At 37.0% G+C, this 13,480-nt stretch overlaps 1 protein-coding gene across 1 annotated transcript in view; it reads left to right on the top strand.

Moving 5' to 3' along the window:
• The first annotated feature begins 35 nt into the window (after positions 1–35).
• LOC124141422 (cAMP and cAMP-inhibited cGMP 3',5'-cyclic phosphodiesterase 10A-like) overlaps positions 36–13,480 on the top strand; it is a 30,963-nt gene continuing 17,518 nt past the window's right edge. The window contains exons 1-14 of the mRNA XM_046509430.2: positions 36–231; positions 497–640; positions 1,319–1,359; positions 1,780–1,885; positions 3,359–3,408; positions 4,541–4,569; positions 5,361–5,451; positions 6,416–6,509; positions 7,779–7,837; positions 9,341–9,391; positions 10,326–10,384; positions 11,773–11,824; positions 12,254–12,393; positions 13,009–13,101. Of these exons, the coding sequence (XP_046365386.2) occupies positions 96–231; positions 497–640; positions 1,319–1,359; positions 1,780–1,885; positions 3,359–3,408; positions 4,541–4,569; positions 5,361–5,451; positions 6,416–6,509; positions 7,779–7,837; positions 9,341–9,391; positions 10,326–10,384; positions 11,773–11,824; positions 12,254–12,393; positions 13,009–13,101 (1,145 nt within the window). The 5' untranslated portion in view covers positions 36–95. The remainder of the gene's footprint in view (positions 232–496; positions 641–1,318; positions 1,360–1,779; positions 1,886–3,358; positions 3,409–4,540; positions 4,570–5,360; positions 5,452–6,415; positions 6,510–7,778; positions 7,838–9,340; positions 9,392–10,325; positions 10,385–11,772; positions 11,825–12,253; positions 12,394–13,008; positions 13,102–13,480) is intronic.

Raw genomic sequence — 13,480 nt, 5'->3', positions numbered from 1 at the left:
ACTCCCTCGTTTACTCACAAACTGATGACGTTTTGTGGTATCTTTGTATGGCGCTTTATTTGAACTAATTACAAGCAGTTGAAGAACGCGATGCCATGGGTGTGACTATGTCACGTGGCGAGAAGCAAGTTTCTGGAAGGCGAAAGTTGCCATTCGGTGGCAATTTGTTAGAACGTATTCGAGCGGGTCCCTTTTCAAACAGAAGAAATCAGATTTCAGGAAGCACAGATGGTATAGGCCTACTTCTAAACCAGCTGATGTTTGGAATCTGCTTAGTCATGTTGAAATTTCAAAAAAATAATGCATTAATAGTGCTGTAAAAATACACTTTAAAGTGACAGGGTCATCAGAATAACAATACCACCATGTAATAAACATTTACAGAATCTATGTATTGTTACTTCAAAGCCCAGTGTTCAACTATGACACCAATGATTTTGCTTCTTGAAAAAATCATTGACATAATGCATACAAATATTTTCCTTTTTTCTTCCAGATATAAGTCCAGAGTTAGTCAGGAAGTATTTAGCAGAACACCCATTATTTCTAGAAAGTATTGTTAAGGAGCAAACCCCAAAGAAAAATTTGCTCCGTGTTCAAGGTGACGGTCTTGGGAGGAAGAAAAGCAGGACCTTGGGTGGTATAAATTTACCCCTTTACATCCATTGTATAATGCTAGTTACAACTTAATTTGTTCTGAAGAATCAGTTACCTATAAGTAACTTGTCAATTGAATATACTAAATTATGTACATGCATTTCCCATAACTTTCAAAATCACATTGAAAGTGTTTTATTGTTGTATCTGAAGCAGTCAACATAAGAGTCAAGTGCCAGTTAAGATTTAGAGATAGCCAAATTTACCTTTTATACACATAGATGACTTTTAGGGTTTAGAATGATGACAATCAATAAAATTAATAAAAATGACACATGTGTGCCTCTTGCAGCATATTTATGTACTATGACAGGTTGAGTTGCACAATTTATTACAGCCATTAATTAACTGCATCTATATTAAATCTGTAATAATATCAGGTATCAAAACCTGAATTTATCTATTTTCCATGAACACTTCTAAAGAGTTCTAAGATGAGTGTGTGATGGAGAAAACAACATGTATTTTACATTGACCTGTATAAAAGACTTGCAGCTGTGCAAAGCCTTTATTAATGGTAAATGCCAGAAATACATATGCTTCTAGATTTCACATGTCTTCAGTTTTTCAGTATCATTTGTTTCAGTTCAAAAGTAGTCTGTCATGACATGTAATGTAGTATTTATGAATTTTCCTGATCTCTGTAAATCTTGTTTCTCAGCTCTAGAGGCTTCACACACGTTTCTTTCACTAAAGACAAAGGTATGTTTCATTTAATAAGCTTAGGCCATCACAAACAGATAATTTGAACATCAATCATTGCCTCCATTTTCTTAATCACACACAAACCCTTGGTCATCAGATTGACCTCTCAGTGGTCAAAGAAATAATTTAGTAATGAACTTGCATAAAGGGGCATTCAGACAGTACAACTAGTAAGTACAACTTGTTGTATGCAATTACTGGTACGAACCATTCCATTTAAAGGGTCTTGCTATATGTTATCATTATAAGGACGAGTGGAGTAAACACGTTAGTTTCCACGATGAATATACATCTTTTATTAAAAAAACATATTGTTTTTTAACAATGTCTAAAGTTCAAGTCTTTTCATGCTAGAGATTCGATTGTAATGTATGTTTACCTTGAATTCACAAAGTAATATTTTGTTAAACATGGCAGTACACTGGGCTGTGCCTGAAGTCACAGACACAGCTGTGTCTGTCAGAAGGGAGGAAGAAGGATGTGAGCGAGATTCTGGATGAGGCTGCCTGTATTCTAGCTAAAGGTGACAATGCATGTTTTTTGTCATGACGTTTGTGTGTTGTTTGTTAAGTACTGCACAGCAGCCAGCACTATGCAAGGTTACAATGACTGAACTTAGACAGTAAGACAGATATATATTTATATAAAAGTTGCGGGATTTAAGTTAACTTGATACTGGTCTTTGCAGTGGAATCAAACCAATATTTTAAAAAACCAAAACAACACATTCAGCTTGTCACAAGAAAAGAATAAATGTTCAAGCATTTCAATTTTGCAAAATGTTAAAAAATGATCATCGTTTATTCCAGCTTTAAATAAAAAGTTGTTAAAATTCCATGTGAAATTTTGAATTGGAAATTTCTCAACTTACTGTCTGTTGTATAAAATTGATCGAATTTGAAACACTTTGACTAATATTCATGTGATACAGGTAAACCTAATTTGACTTCCCATTGGCTGCTTTGGTCATAAAGAGAACACTGAATATCTTGACTTCCTTTGTGTCATTAAGTAGTATAAAATCTACAAATTATAGGTATAAGAGGATTATAAGAGAAACTACAGTGTCTCAAAGAAGACTACCATGGTTGTTGTAGTAGCACAAAAGGTCACTGATAGAAATATCAACACACAGAATAATTATTTTGCACACAAGGAGTAACTAACTTTCTTTTATTCAAGATAACTTTAAAGGAAAAAAGTGTCAAGTCAATTATTTTCCGGAGATGTGATTTTAACTACTTTTAAGGTATATTAGTGTTGAATTTCTTGTATCACCACATTGATTTGCAATGGCTGATCCTATGAATGTGAAGACAAACTTAGAAGCAGCTAAACTGCTTAGCCAACAACGTGAAAATATCAATGCTAAACGAGGACAAGTCACTAAAGGTGTGTTGTTCCACCAGGACAATGCATCTGTGCACAGGTCTGTTGTTGGCATTTGACTTGTACTCCTTGAACATCTGCATATTTACCAGCCGGGCACTGTCAGGTTTCTGCCTCCTCCCAAACTTGAAGAGAGAATTGTGTCACAAGCATAATGCAAATGATGATGAAGTCACTTCTGTTGTGGAGGACTTGTTACATCACTATGAGGAAGCCTTTTACACCAGTGGGATCCAGGCACTCCAGCATTGTTGGTAGAAGGTGTGTGGACATTGGAGGGGATTATGTGGAATAACAATTAAAAACCAACTCCATCAACACATTTCATCATAGTTAGGCTCAGAACTTTTTAGCCACCCCTCTACATGGTATTTATTTGTATTTTTAGTTTTTTTGAGAGGAGCTGTATTTCTACTCAACAGCAATAAAATTTGTTGCAAAGTTACCAACTTGACAGGTTTAGTATTTATCAAGTACTTGATTGATGTGAATTTCAGGATCAAGATATAATACTTAAAACCATTTGCAGAATGTTGATACAACGAACTATGATATTGTAGAGACAGGATAACAAATATTATGATAATCAATTTTATCTTATTTGCAGCTACTGATTCAGATGACTTTGCCTTGTATCTCCCCAAGCATAATGAAACGGTAGGTTATTTAATCTAACGAAACAATATATCGCCAAATCATCTTTATCTTCATCATCCCAGTAATGCTTCTACATTATCACATACTTGAAAACAAACTCAAAGAGTGTCAAATTTTTGTGATTCCTGAATTGGTCCCAAAAAAACTATGCTTGTTGTGTGATGGGACTCTTTGGATTGGGTGGTCAACTTCAGTGACTTAGTTGATGGTGTGGACATTGCTCTTATATCAGTCATTGGTTTGTCTGGTCCAGACACAATTATTTACAAGACGCCATCATAGGCTTGGTTTGTACAGGTCATGAAATCCTGGAAGTCATGGAATTTTAGTTTGACTTTCCAAGGCCTGGAATAGTTTTGGAAAATAGAAAATGGTTATGAAGTCATGGGGAAATCAGTATTTTCAAAGCAGTACTTTTTTATGGCGATATATCAGTGACAGAAAAATAAGTAAAATTCAGTCATCATCCATTTTCCATGGCATTCTCAGTTAACACCTCCTAAAGTTTGTTATTTGTTTTGGTTTTTATTCATGTAATATCATGGGGAAAACTGGCTTAATACCATGGAAAAGTCGTAGACATTTGTCACTTTGTCAGGCTAATAGTGTATGAAGCCTGATATAGCTCAGTCCGTCGATAAGAAAGAGAAAAACTGGCAATAACATGAATTTCCATGTTGCAAAGCAAGCTAAGTAATAATTTCATAGTGACAATAATTGGGTGAGCTGGGATTTACCTAGGATTCCAAACTAAATGCCCTTGTCAGACAATTATGAATAAAATAGTTATTTTGCAGAAATGTGAATTTTTTGGAAAATTCTTTTTTTGTAAGTTTAGAAGTATTTAACACTCAGTGCAACAATATATAACAAAGCCTTTTCCTCTTATTAGTCTGTGAATTACAACTCACCCCCTCAAAGCCATAAAAAGCCATTAGTTATAGCTCTAATGTGAATTGGAAATTTTAAATTAAAAGTTGGAAATCTTTACTTGGCCTTAAATATTGGCCTCTAAGCTAGTCCAGATAAATCGCTGGTAAGTGTTCTTTGTTAATAAAAAATGATTCTGGATAAAAAGTGATAACTGACAACCATATATATATATATATATATGCACACATCTGTTTTGCAGGAGCTTGAGCACTACTATAATGGCACAAAGTAAGTAACATCTGGATAACTTCTCAACAGGTTGACAACACTGAACAATATACTGTATACATCATTGGGATTTAATAGAAAATAATTTCACATAATAAAAAGATGTGATTAAAAACAAGATTGTCTACAATTTGTGTTTGTGTTTCTACGTGCATATATTTGTGAATTTTGTTGTTTATAAATAACTACTGACAGATTCTGGTCAGTGGGTGTTTAATGGCATGGGTTGTTGCTCATTCGTTCAGTCACTGGTTTGTCTGGACCAGATTTGAACATTTACAGGCCACCATAGTATAGTTACATTACCCTGATATTGCTGACTGTACATTAAACAGCCGTCACTCACTAACTATATTTTATGTATGACATTAGGGCTGGGACGAGTCCAAATTTACTACCCAGGTACCCACCCCCCTATTACCTGACCCTACCCGACCCTACCCGACCCTACCCGCGTACCCGCTGTAGGTCTCAAGAGATAGGTACAAACTGTCTGATTGGGAAAAGTTTGACCGTAGCCCTGGCAAAAATTATTTACATTCGCGTATAAGACAATCAGGTTATGCATACACTGAAGTTTACTTTTAAGTTTCAACTTTATTTAAGCATATAAATGCCAGAAAGAATGGGTGCATAGTCAGAAAGAAATGCGAACATTAGTGACTTGTAGTGTTACCACTTAGAGTTCTAGATATTTTTTGTCATTAAACAATATGTGACTAACCACAGGTCCGGGTAGTCCAAATACCCGAGTTACCCCTCCCAGCCCTTTATGACATGTTTATTTACAGGAAGCCGTATGGGCCAATAGGCAAAGGCATGACTGTTGCAGCTCTTGCTGCAATGGAGAAGACTATCCAACTGGTTGAAAACCTACCTCAGGTGGGATATCATTGATACTGACATCAGGGATTTAGCTAGGATTTCAAACCAAGTGCCTTTGGCAGTCAAATTGGCTAAAAAGTTATTTTTTAAAATCTTATTTTCTGAAATTCAAGGGTGTTGTAACATTGCATTCAATGCAATGATGTTAAACTAAATAAGAAAGCATTTACCATTAATGGTCTTGTTTTTAGTATCTACAAAGCGATAACATTAGTTGAATATTATGAGTTGGGAAATATTTTTTTCCAATTAATGAATGTTTACCAATATTTGTATAAGACCTGGGACCAAATATCCATTAGCCTCTCAGCAGATCTTGATAAGTCCCTTGAGATGCTTAGTAGTACATGCAGCATTTCGGTGCTGATTCATGGGTAATATTTGTTCTATGATTCATGGGCAAAATAGGTTTAATGATTCATGGGTAATATCGGGTCTATGATTCATGGGCAGTATCAGTTCTATTATTCATGGGTAATATAGGTTCTATGATTCATGGGTAATGTAGGTTCTATGATTCATGGGTAATATCGGTTCTATGATTCATGGGCAATATAGATACTATAATTAATAGGCAATATAGGTTCTATGATTCATGGGTAATATAGGTTCTATGAATCATGGGTAATATCGGTTCTATGATTCATGGGCAATAAAGGTTCTATGATTCATGGGCAATATAGGTTCTATGATTAATAGGCAATATAGGTTCTATGATTCACGGGTAAAATAGGTTCTATGATTAATGGGTAAAATGGGGTCTACGATTCATGGGTAATTTAGGTTCTGTGTGCCCTGTGCTTGTAAGAGTCCACTAAAATAGAGATATAATACTGCATACAACTCTTAAAGCCATGTGGAGGATGTGGGAGTTTCATATAAACATACCAACTTATGTCTCTCGCACTCGTCTTGAATGTACCGGATGAACACTGTCCTATTTGCATGTTTTGTACTGCAGGACACAAGGTTCCCTAAAGGTGTTGGTCGTGGAGCGACAAGTGTACACAGTGCCCTGTGTGTGCCCCTCGTCTTGCCTTCGAACGATCTCCTAGGTGAGATGTGCTGTTTGTTGTCCACACATGTACATGGCAAGAATTATGATTATATTCACATAGAAATGTGGCATGGAATTTGACAACTGCACTGCACAAGATTTCTATGAACCAGGGCCTACATGCTCAAAGCGATCTTAGCGCTAAGATGATCATAACTCCCATACTTTAACATAGGCTTACAATAGTGGTAACGCTAAGATCGCTTTGTGCAAGTGGGCCCTGGTTTGTAAAGGGAGGATTGTTTTAGTTTAAATTTTACTGAAGAGCTGCCATTTTTACATTGAAGGCGTGCCGAAGACAGAGAGTTGTGTCCTTATGTGCGGCAACATTCCTATTACTGTTGGTTCAAATACCAGATTTGCCCTGGTTTCTGAATTCTGTTTTGTCAGCTCCATATCAGTCAGTGACAAAAATGTTTGATACAACATGTCCAGATGTGGTGTATCAATCAAAGTAAGAAACCAGGCTGTATGATGAAGTAGGCAGCCTTAGAAATTAGATTTTCTAAGACTAGTCCTATTTCACCTTATTTCCTCCAGGCCTCAGAATGTGTAGCTAGTCCTGCTTGAACAAGAATGTTCACTATATTTACATTTTCTGTCAGTTTTATTCGGTTCCAATTTGTATCAAAATTGAAGCATCGAGAACTGGTTCAGAATTATACTTATATAGCCCTGGAAAGCTATGTCAGTGGGGACTACCATTGTTGGATGTTTGCTTGTCCTCAGCACAATTTAGTAGTCTCAGACCAGCATGTATTTTGATGGTTGTGTAGATATGCACAGTTACATTCAAAAGCGTTTAATTATATTGACGCAAGGGTTCCCAGATGCATATATTTTGTATAATTCAGTTCACTCAAACCTTATCAGTTAAAAGGACTGAGGCATATCAGGCAATACACATAGTATGCTATTTTAGTGCACAATGTGGTATATTTGACAAATGAATTTCAAAGATAGCACTGTAGTCTGGGGAGTCGAATAAATCTCCAGTTACCTCATGCTTGTTACTAGGAGCTAACTTATGAGTGATGGTCACAATGTGATGCTGTCAGTCATTGCTCATGCTGTCGACCTCTGGTTTGTGTCACCCAGATATGGTTATTTTCAAGTCTGACACTGATACAGCTGACACCAGTGCTCTAACCACAGGCTGCCGTACCGCCCCTATGAGAACAACAAGTGATCATTTTCGACTGTCACCTGTAGCACAATGGTGTAAAACAACATTCACTTTGTTCAGTTTAGTTTCTTTTCTGTGCAGGTGTCATCGAACTGACCAAAGAAGGCTTAAAGGATTCATTTACTGATGAAGATCATCAGGTTGGTGGATGGTGTTCAGTTTAGTGTCAACGAGCATGTTGACAGGGAATTAGCTCTTGGGTGAATAAAGGACAAAATTGACATCACTGTCCCGGAACGCTTTATGCACAACATGTAAACAATAAACAACAATTGCACAATGAGCGGAATACCTGCTCTGACAACACAAACACAGCGATGAGCGGACCTTCCAGCTCAGGCATACATGAGGTGAGCGGAGCTCCAGCTCACCTCAGGACGTTTCCTACGAGCGGCACATCCTGCTCGAGGTCATCCCTACACCAGCACTTGGAATACCAAGCTTGACTAACACCATGTAATGGTAACTCATATATAGTAATGAACAACAATGGACAGACAAAGAGACAATGATGTTGCTCTGGACATTGGACATATGGGCGTGATGAACTGACACAGTTCAGGGGATGACCAATTAAGGCAATAAATGCCATACTATAAAAAGCAGTAGTTAAAGGGAAGTGATATGGTAGTCCAGGCTGACTGACAGTCAAATCAAATGAAATGTTGGTGAGGATTAACAACGGGGATTAGTGTCTTATAAATAATGACAATTAAGTTATGGAGACATATACATGTCGTGGCTACAGGGTAACTAAGCCTTTGGAGTCAAATGTACTTCAGACAATGGTAGAATAGGTTTTCAACATCTAAGCGTGCTGTAAAAAGCAACTATGCTCGTCCCAATAGCTGTAATATTGCTGATTATTATGCCTCAAAGTGAGATTGACCAATCCGAGGGCAGAACTACTGACCCCACATGAGCCCGTATACAGTCAGTAAAAATCCAAGATGGTTGTTACTGACCTGGGCCACTTGCACAAAGTGCTTTGTGCAAGTGGGCCCAGATATGAGACCGTATACCGTCAGTAACAGCCATCTCGGATTTTTCAACACACACCTCACATATTTTACATTTAAATTCTGGTACAGAAATTTGTTATTTGACACTGTTTTGTGTTTAAATATCATTAATGGTGATGAGTTACAAATGGCAACGTCAAAGAACATAGTATAGGATGACGTCACAAACAAGAAATGTGACGCTAATGACGTCACATAGCAATAGAATAGACAGCAGCCCGTCGTAAGGGGAAAGCGGCCTGCTATCAAGTTACATTGGCCCGCATATTACCATATGGGCATTTTGATGAAAATTCCATCCATTTTAACTATAATGCCTTTAACGTTCTCATTTAGTGCATGATATATTCGATTGATAATGTTTATGTTTTTGCGTTAAAGTGTTGTATATAGTACATAGTGTAAACTTTTTGACATAATAAATTTGTTATGTGTCTTTAGGTTATGTGTCTTTATATTAGGTTAGGAGAAAAATATTGGGCTCGGCTCACACCTCGCCCAATTTTTCTGCTAATCTAATATGACACTGTATACCGCAACTAAAGACACCATAACTAATAGTGCGGCGTTAAACAACATACAATATCCGTCACATTTCACGTGGTGATCAATGTATTGCAGCTGGCTAATGCCATGTTGAGCTGGTTGGTGGCCTCTCTACACCAGTGCAGGGTAAGTACAGGGTGCCTCTCGGGGGAACCATTGTACAGCCTCAATGGATAGGATATATCAGAATATCAGGAATGGTGAATATTTAGGCACATGCTGCATACATTGCTTGCAGAAAATATGTTTGAAAAGTTTAAATAGTCTAGAACATTATTCCAAGGAATTACACATATACTTCATACATTGCTTGCAGAAAGTATGTTTGAAAAGATGATTCTAGGGAATTGCATTGCATTATGAAATAAGCAATGTTCACATGAAAGCTAAGAACAAATAGAATGAACCTTCGGTCTGACTCAGCATGACCATAGGTTGGTATTGTTTTGAAATGACATGGCAGAGATAGAATTATTTCTAGAAATATATTTTCTTTCAACTGTACCACCATGGGGCACTCATAGCGTTGTGTAGAAGTGCCCTTTGGAATTTGGAACAATGCTTTTGATCAATCTTCAAACAATGTGAATATCGTTTCACCATGAGTTTGTTGAACCTTCCTTTCATTGAGATAGATACATGTGTAATATATTTTCACTAATTTCAGTTTCTAAATCCCCAGAATTTTTTTATGAATCATACTGTCCACGAGGCATATTTATATGTTCATTTACCACATGTTTGAAAAGTACATAAAGTACAATCATCACTGGCTTAATATAATATTTATACATGGCTAAAAACTATGATTTTCCAAGTGTGTCCTTTAAGCACCAGTACCTTATTTAACTGTGCCATTACTATTTTACCTATCATTGGCGCTGTAATACAAGGAATTTCGAACCTTGTATGCATACATGGCAAACATATTTGTTTTCCTTTGAATCACAATTAAAACATTTAAGTGAATGAAATAATGAATACATATCATATTGTAAAACAAAGTGATACAGTTTGGTGTTGTCTCCAGCTTTCTCTGATGAACATGATATTATTTCAGATGAACAGAGTTTTGTTGACTCAGTCCAAGTTAAATGACTTCCTGCTAGACACAACCAAGTAGGTACCAAGAATTGTGATCTAACAAATTATTACGGTTTACCTGAAAAATAAAAAGAACTGACATGACCTTAGGTGTTTTTATCCATTGCCAGTTGGTGTACAAAACCAGCAGACAAATAGCCTGAAATGAGAGAAAACATTCTTTGCGCTTTTAGCAATAACCCAGCAATATGGCGACATGAGAAACCAGACTTCACACATTGTACCCATGTGGGGAATAAAAACCCAGGCCTTCTGTGTGATGAGTGACCACTGTAAACACTAGGCTACCCCTTTGCTCCAGTTGTATGGAGGATGAAAACCACCATATTTACAACCTGACATGTCTCCTGAAAATCGTAAATTGTTAACAATTACATACATGACTGACTCACAGGTTGATGTTGGTGTTTTGTAGTGTATCAAAACAATGCATCACTAGCTGACCACTAAACTCAGTGTCCCCAAAGTTTAAACTAGGATGTTTTTTATTCACTAAAAGTAACTTACTTGGAAATTGGAATTGAAAAGAAAAATATTTCAACCACATTAATTGAGTATTTGGTCAGACAGTTGGTAAAAGAAACAATAATATAAAAGGCCCAAGTGTAACAAGTAATCTCTGTGGTGGCTCATAGTCCTGTGCATGACAAGCAGGCCACAAATGTGGTGAAGTGAGTGAGAGAGTTTGTTTTTACACAGTTTTTAGCAATATTCGAGTAATATCACTGCAGGGGATACCCGAAATGGGCTTCACACATTGTACCCATATCGGGAATCGAACCCGGGTCTTTGGCGTGACAAGCGAACGCTTTAACCTCTAGGCTGCCCCACTGCCCCTGGTGAAGTGAAGTGGGTGGAGGGGTGACCGGGCCAAGCATACTTAGCTGCTGAGAGCTTCAAGGGCCTTGGTCACATTGAAAAACAGGTTGTAGAATATATGGTGTCGATTTATGCAAGTGACTTATTCAGCAAGTGGGATCCTGGTAGAATGAGATGATAATGTGAATCTACAACTCTACTAGAAGCTGAGAGGCAGCTTGGGTTATATGATCCCAAGGGAGTGAGTGAGTATGGTGAACACTTGAACTACTAGGCTACCCCACTGCCCCAATGATCTCAAGGGAACTGAGAGTACAGTTTACATGAACATTGATCATTGATCATTTACCAGGTTAATGATAGTTATAATGTCACATGCCTTCAGTGTAATCCTCCGGAGTGATGTTGATTAATATGTGGCCCATCACCACCACCACCACCATCATCATCATCATCATCATCAACATCATCATCATCATCATCATCATCATAAATTATAATTTTTCTCAAATAATAATCATAATCATAATATCAAAACATTTTAGTGTGTTAACTTTCTTGGTTTCATTACTTTTTTCTTTCAGGGTCCTGTTTGATGAAATGATCAGCATAGACACTCTGGTACAGAATATCATGGTATGAGCAGCACTACCAGCCCTTTATATATCCCAGCAATACTATATGGATATGAAATAACATCTGCTATCACATAGGACAGTAATAAGGTGGTACAGACCAAACAGAGTGGAAACCTAATGCAATATTCATCACAAAAACATTTTTACAGGAATCTAGCAAAGCACAGCAAGGGAGATAATCCCTGTGAACACTTGCACATTTGTCCTGAAAGGTCAAACTGCAAATAAACTCTTCATGGCATTATTGCAGGACTGTTAAGGGGTGATATTATTGATTATTTATGATTGAAAAAGAAAATGAGCCAAGATCATCAGTGGGTGTTATTACAGAATGTGTGTCTATTTTGTATAGGAGTAAGATGTATGTTTTAGTTTTGCTCCTGTATTATGGACATGCTATATTACATGATTATCATGTGATTACCAGTATCACACCAAGGACCTGGTGCAGGCAGACCGATCGGCTCTGTTTCTGGTTGACGAGGAGAAGAATGAGCTGTTTGCTAATTACTTTGATGAGGGTGTAACGGAGGACGGCAAGCCAGTCTTCACCAAACGTCAGATAAGGTACATAGACCATGACAGAGTTCTGAAGAAAGGCATAGAGAAATGTAGTGTAGAAGACTGTCTCACTATGTACACCAGTGGACATGTTAATGTTATGATCAATATTTCATGTGCCTAATATCCCTACATGTCTTTTTACTGTCTACCAACCCTTATAGTGGCCCCAGGCAACGAATATCAAAAATAGAAACTAACTGTCCACTAGTCCTTATAATGATAACTTATAGCAAACCCTTAAAAATGGCAAATTCCTACTAGTCCTTATGATACCTTAACCATTGGACAGTTTGGCCAGGACTATAGGACTAGTGCCAATTTCAAATGACGAATATTTCTGTCATTTTTAAGCACTATTAAGAAATGATTTTTTTATTGCTTCTGTGTTGGATTCCAACCTTTTTGAAGCGCCATGCTATTCATATTGGGCCTGTCTCTTCATACTTCTAGTCGAATGGGGCATGGCCTAAACACTCATGTGGTACATAAGAATCAAGTTTACTTTAAACTTACTTTGTAGACTACTAAAGAAAAGATAAACATCATCTTTTCTCCTTCCCTTTCATGAAAACAGAAAATAATTAACTTTTTTAACTGGCCTAATGATATGTCTTGTAGATTCCCAAGTGACAGGGGTATTGCGGGACATGTTGCTAAAACAGGAGAGGCACTCAACATCCCTGATGCCTATGAGGATCCAAGATTTAACAGGTTTGGACACAATAGCTCCTGTAGTATGGTCAACACAATTAGTTCTTTTAGCACACATAGGGCTGTAAATAAAGATAATGTTGATTTTAAGGCACACACTACATCTTAACACAATTTATTTTATTCTATACTGTAATGCAACACAAATTTCTTAAACCAGCAGAGCACACTTTTTCTCTCAAAACAAAGGAATGACACTCCCAATTATTACCATCATTGCCTTAGATCTATTTCTATATTGTTATTTTGTCATGAATGAAGTCAAATTAAGGGATGTTTATTAAATGCTAGCCTTCTCCACAAGTGGCCGGAGCCTCAATAGACATGGACCTGCATACTGAATATTTGTTTTCCAAATTCAAAATACTTTTTGGCCCAC

This window comes from Haliotis rufescens, unplaced genomic scaffold (genome assembly GCF_023055435.1).
Source record: "Haliotis rufescens isolate VD_foot unplaced genomic scaffold, xgHalRufe1.0.p SCAF_26, whole genome shotgun sequence".
Lineage (NCBI taxonomy): Eukaryota > Metazoa > Mollusca > Gastropoda > Lepetellida > Haliotidae > Haliotis > Haliotis rufescens.
This window is presented reverse-complemented; position numbering and strand designations above follow the sequence as displayed.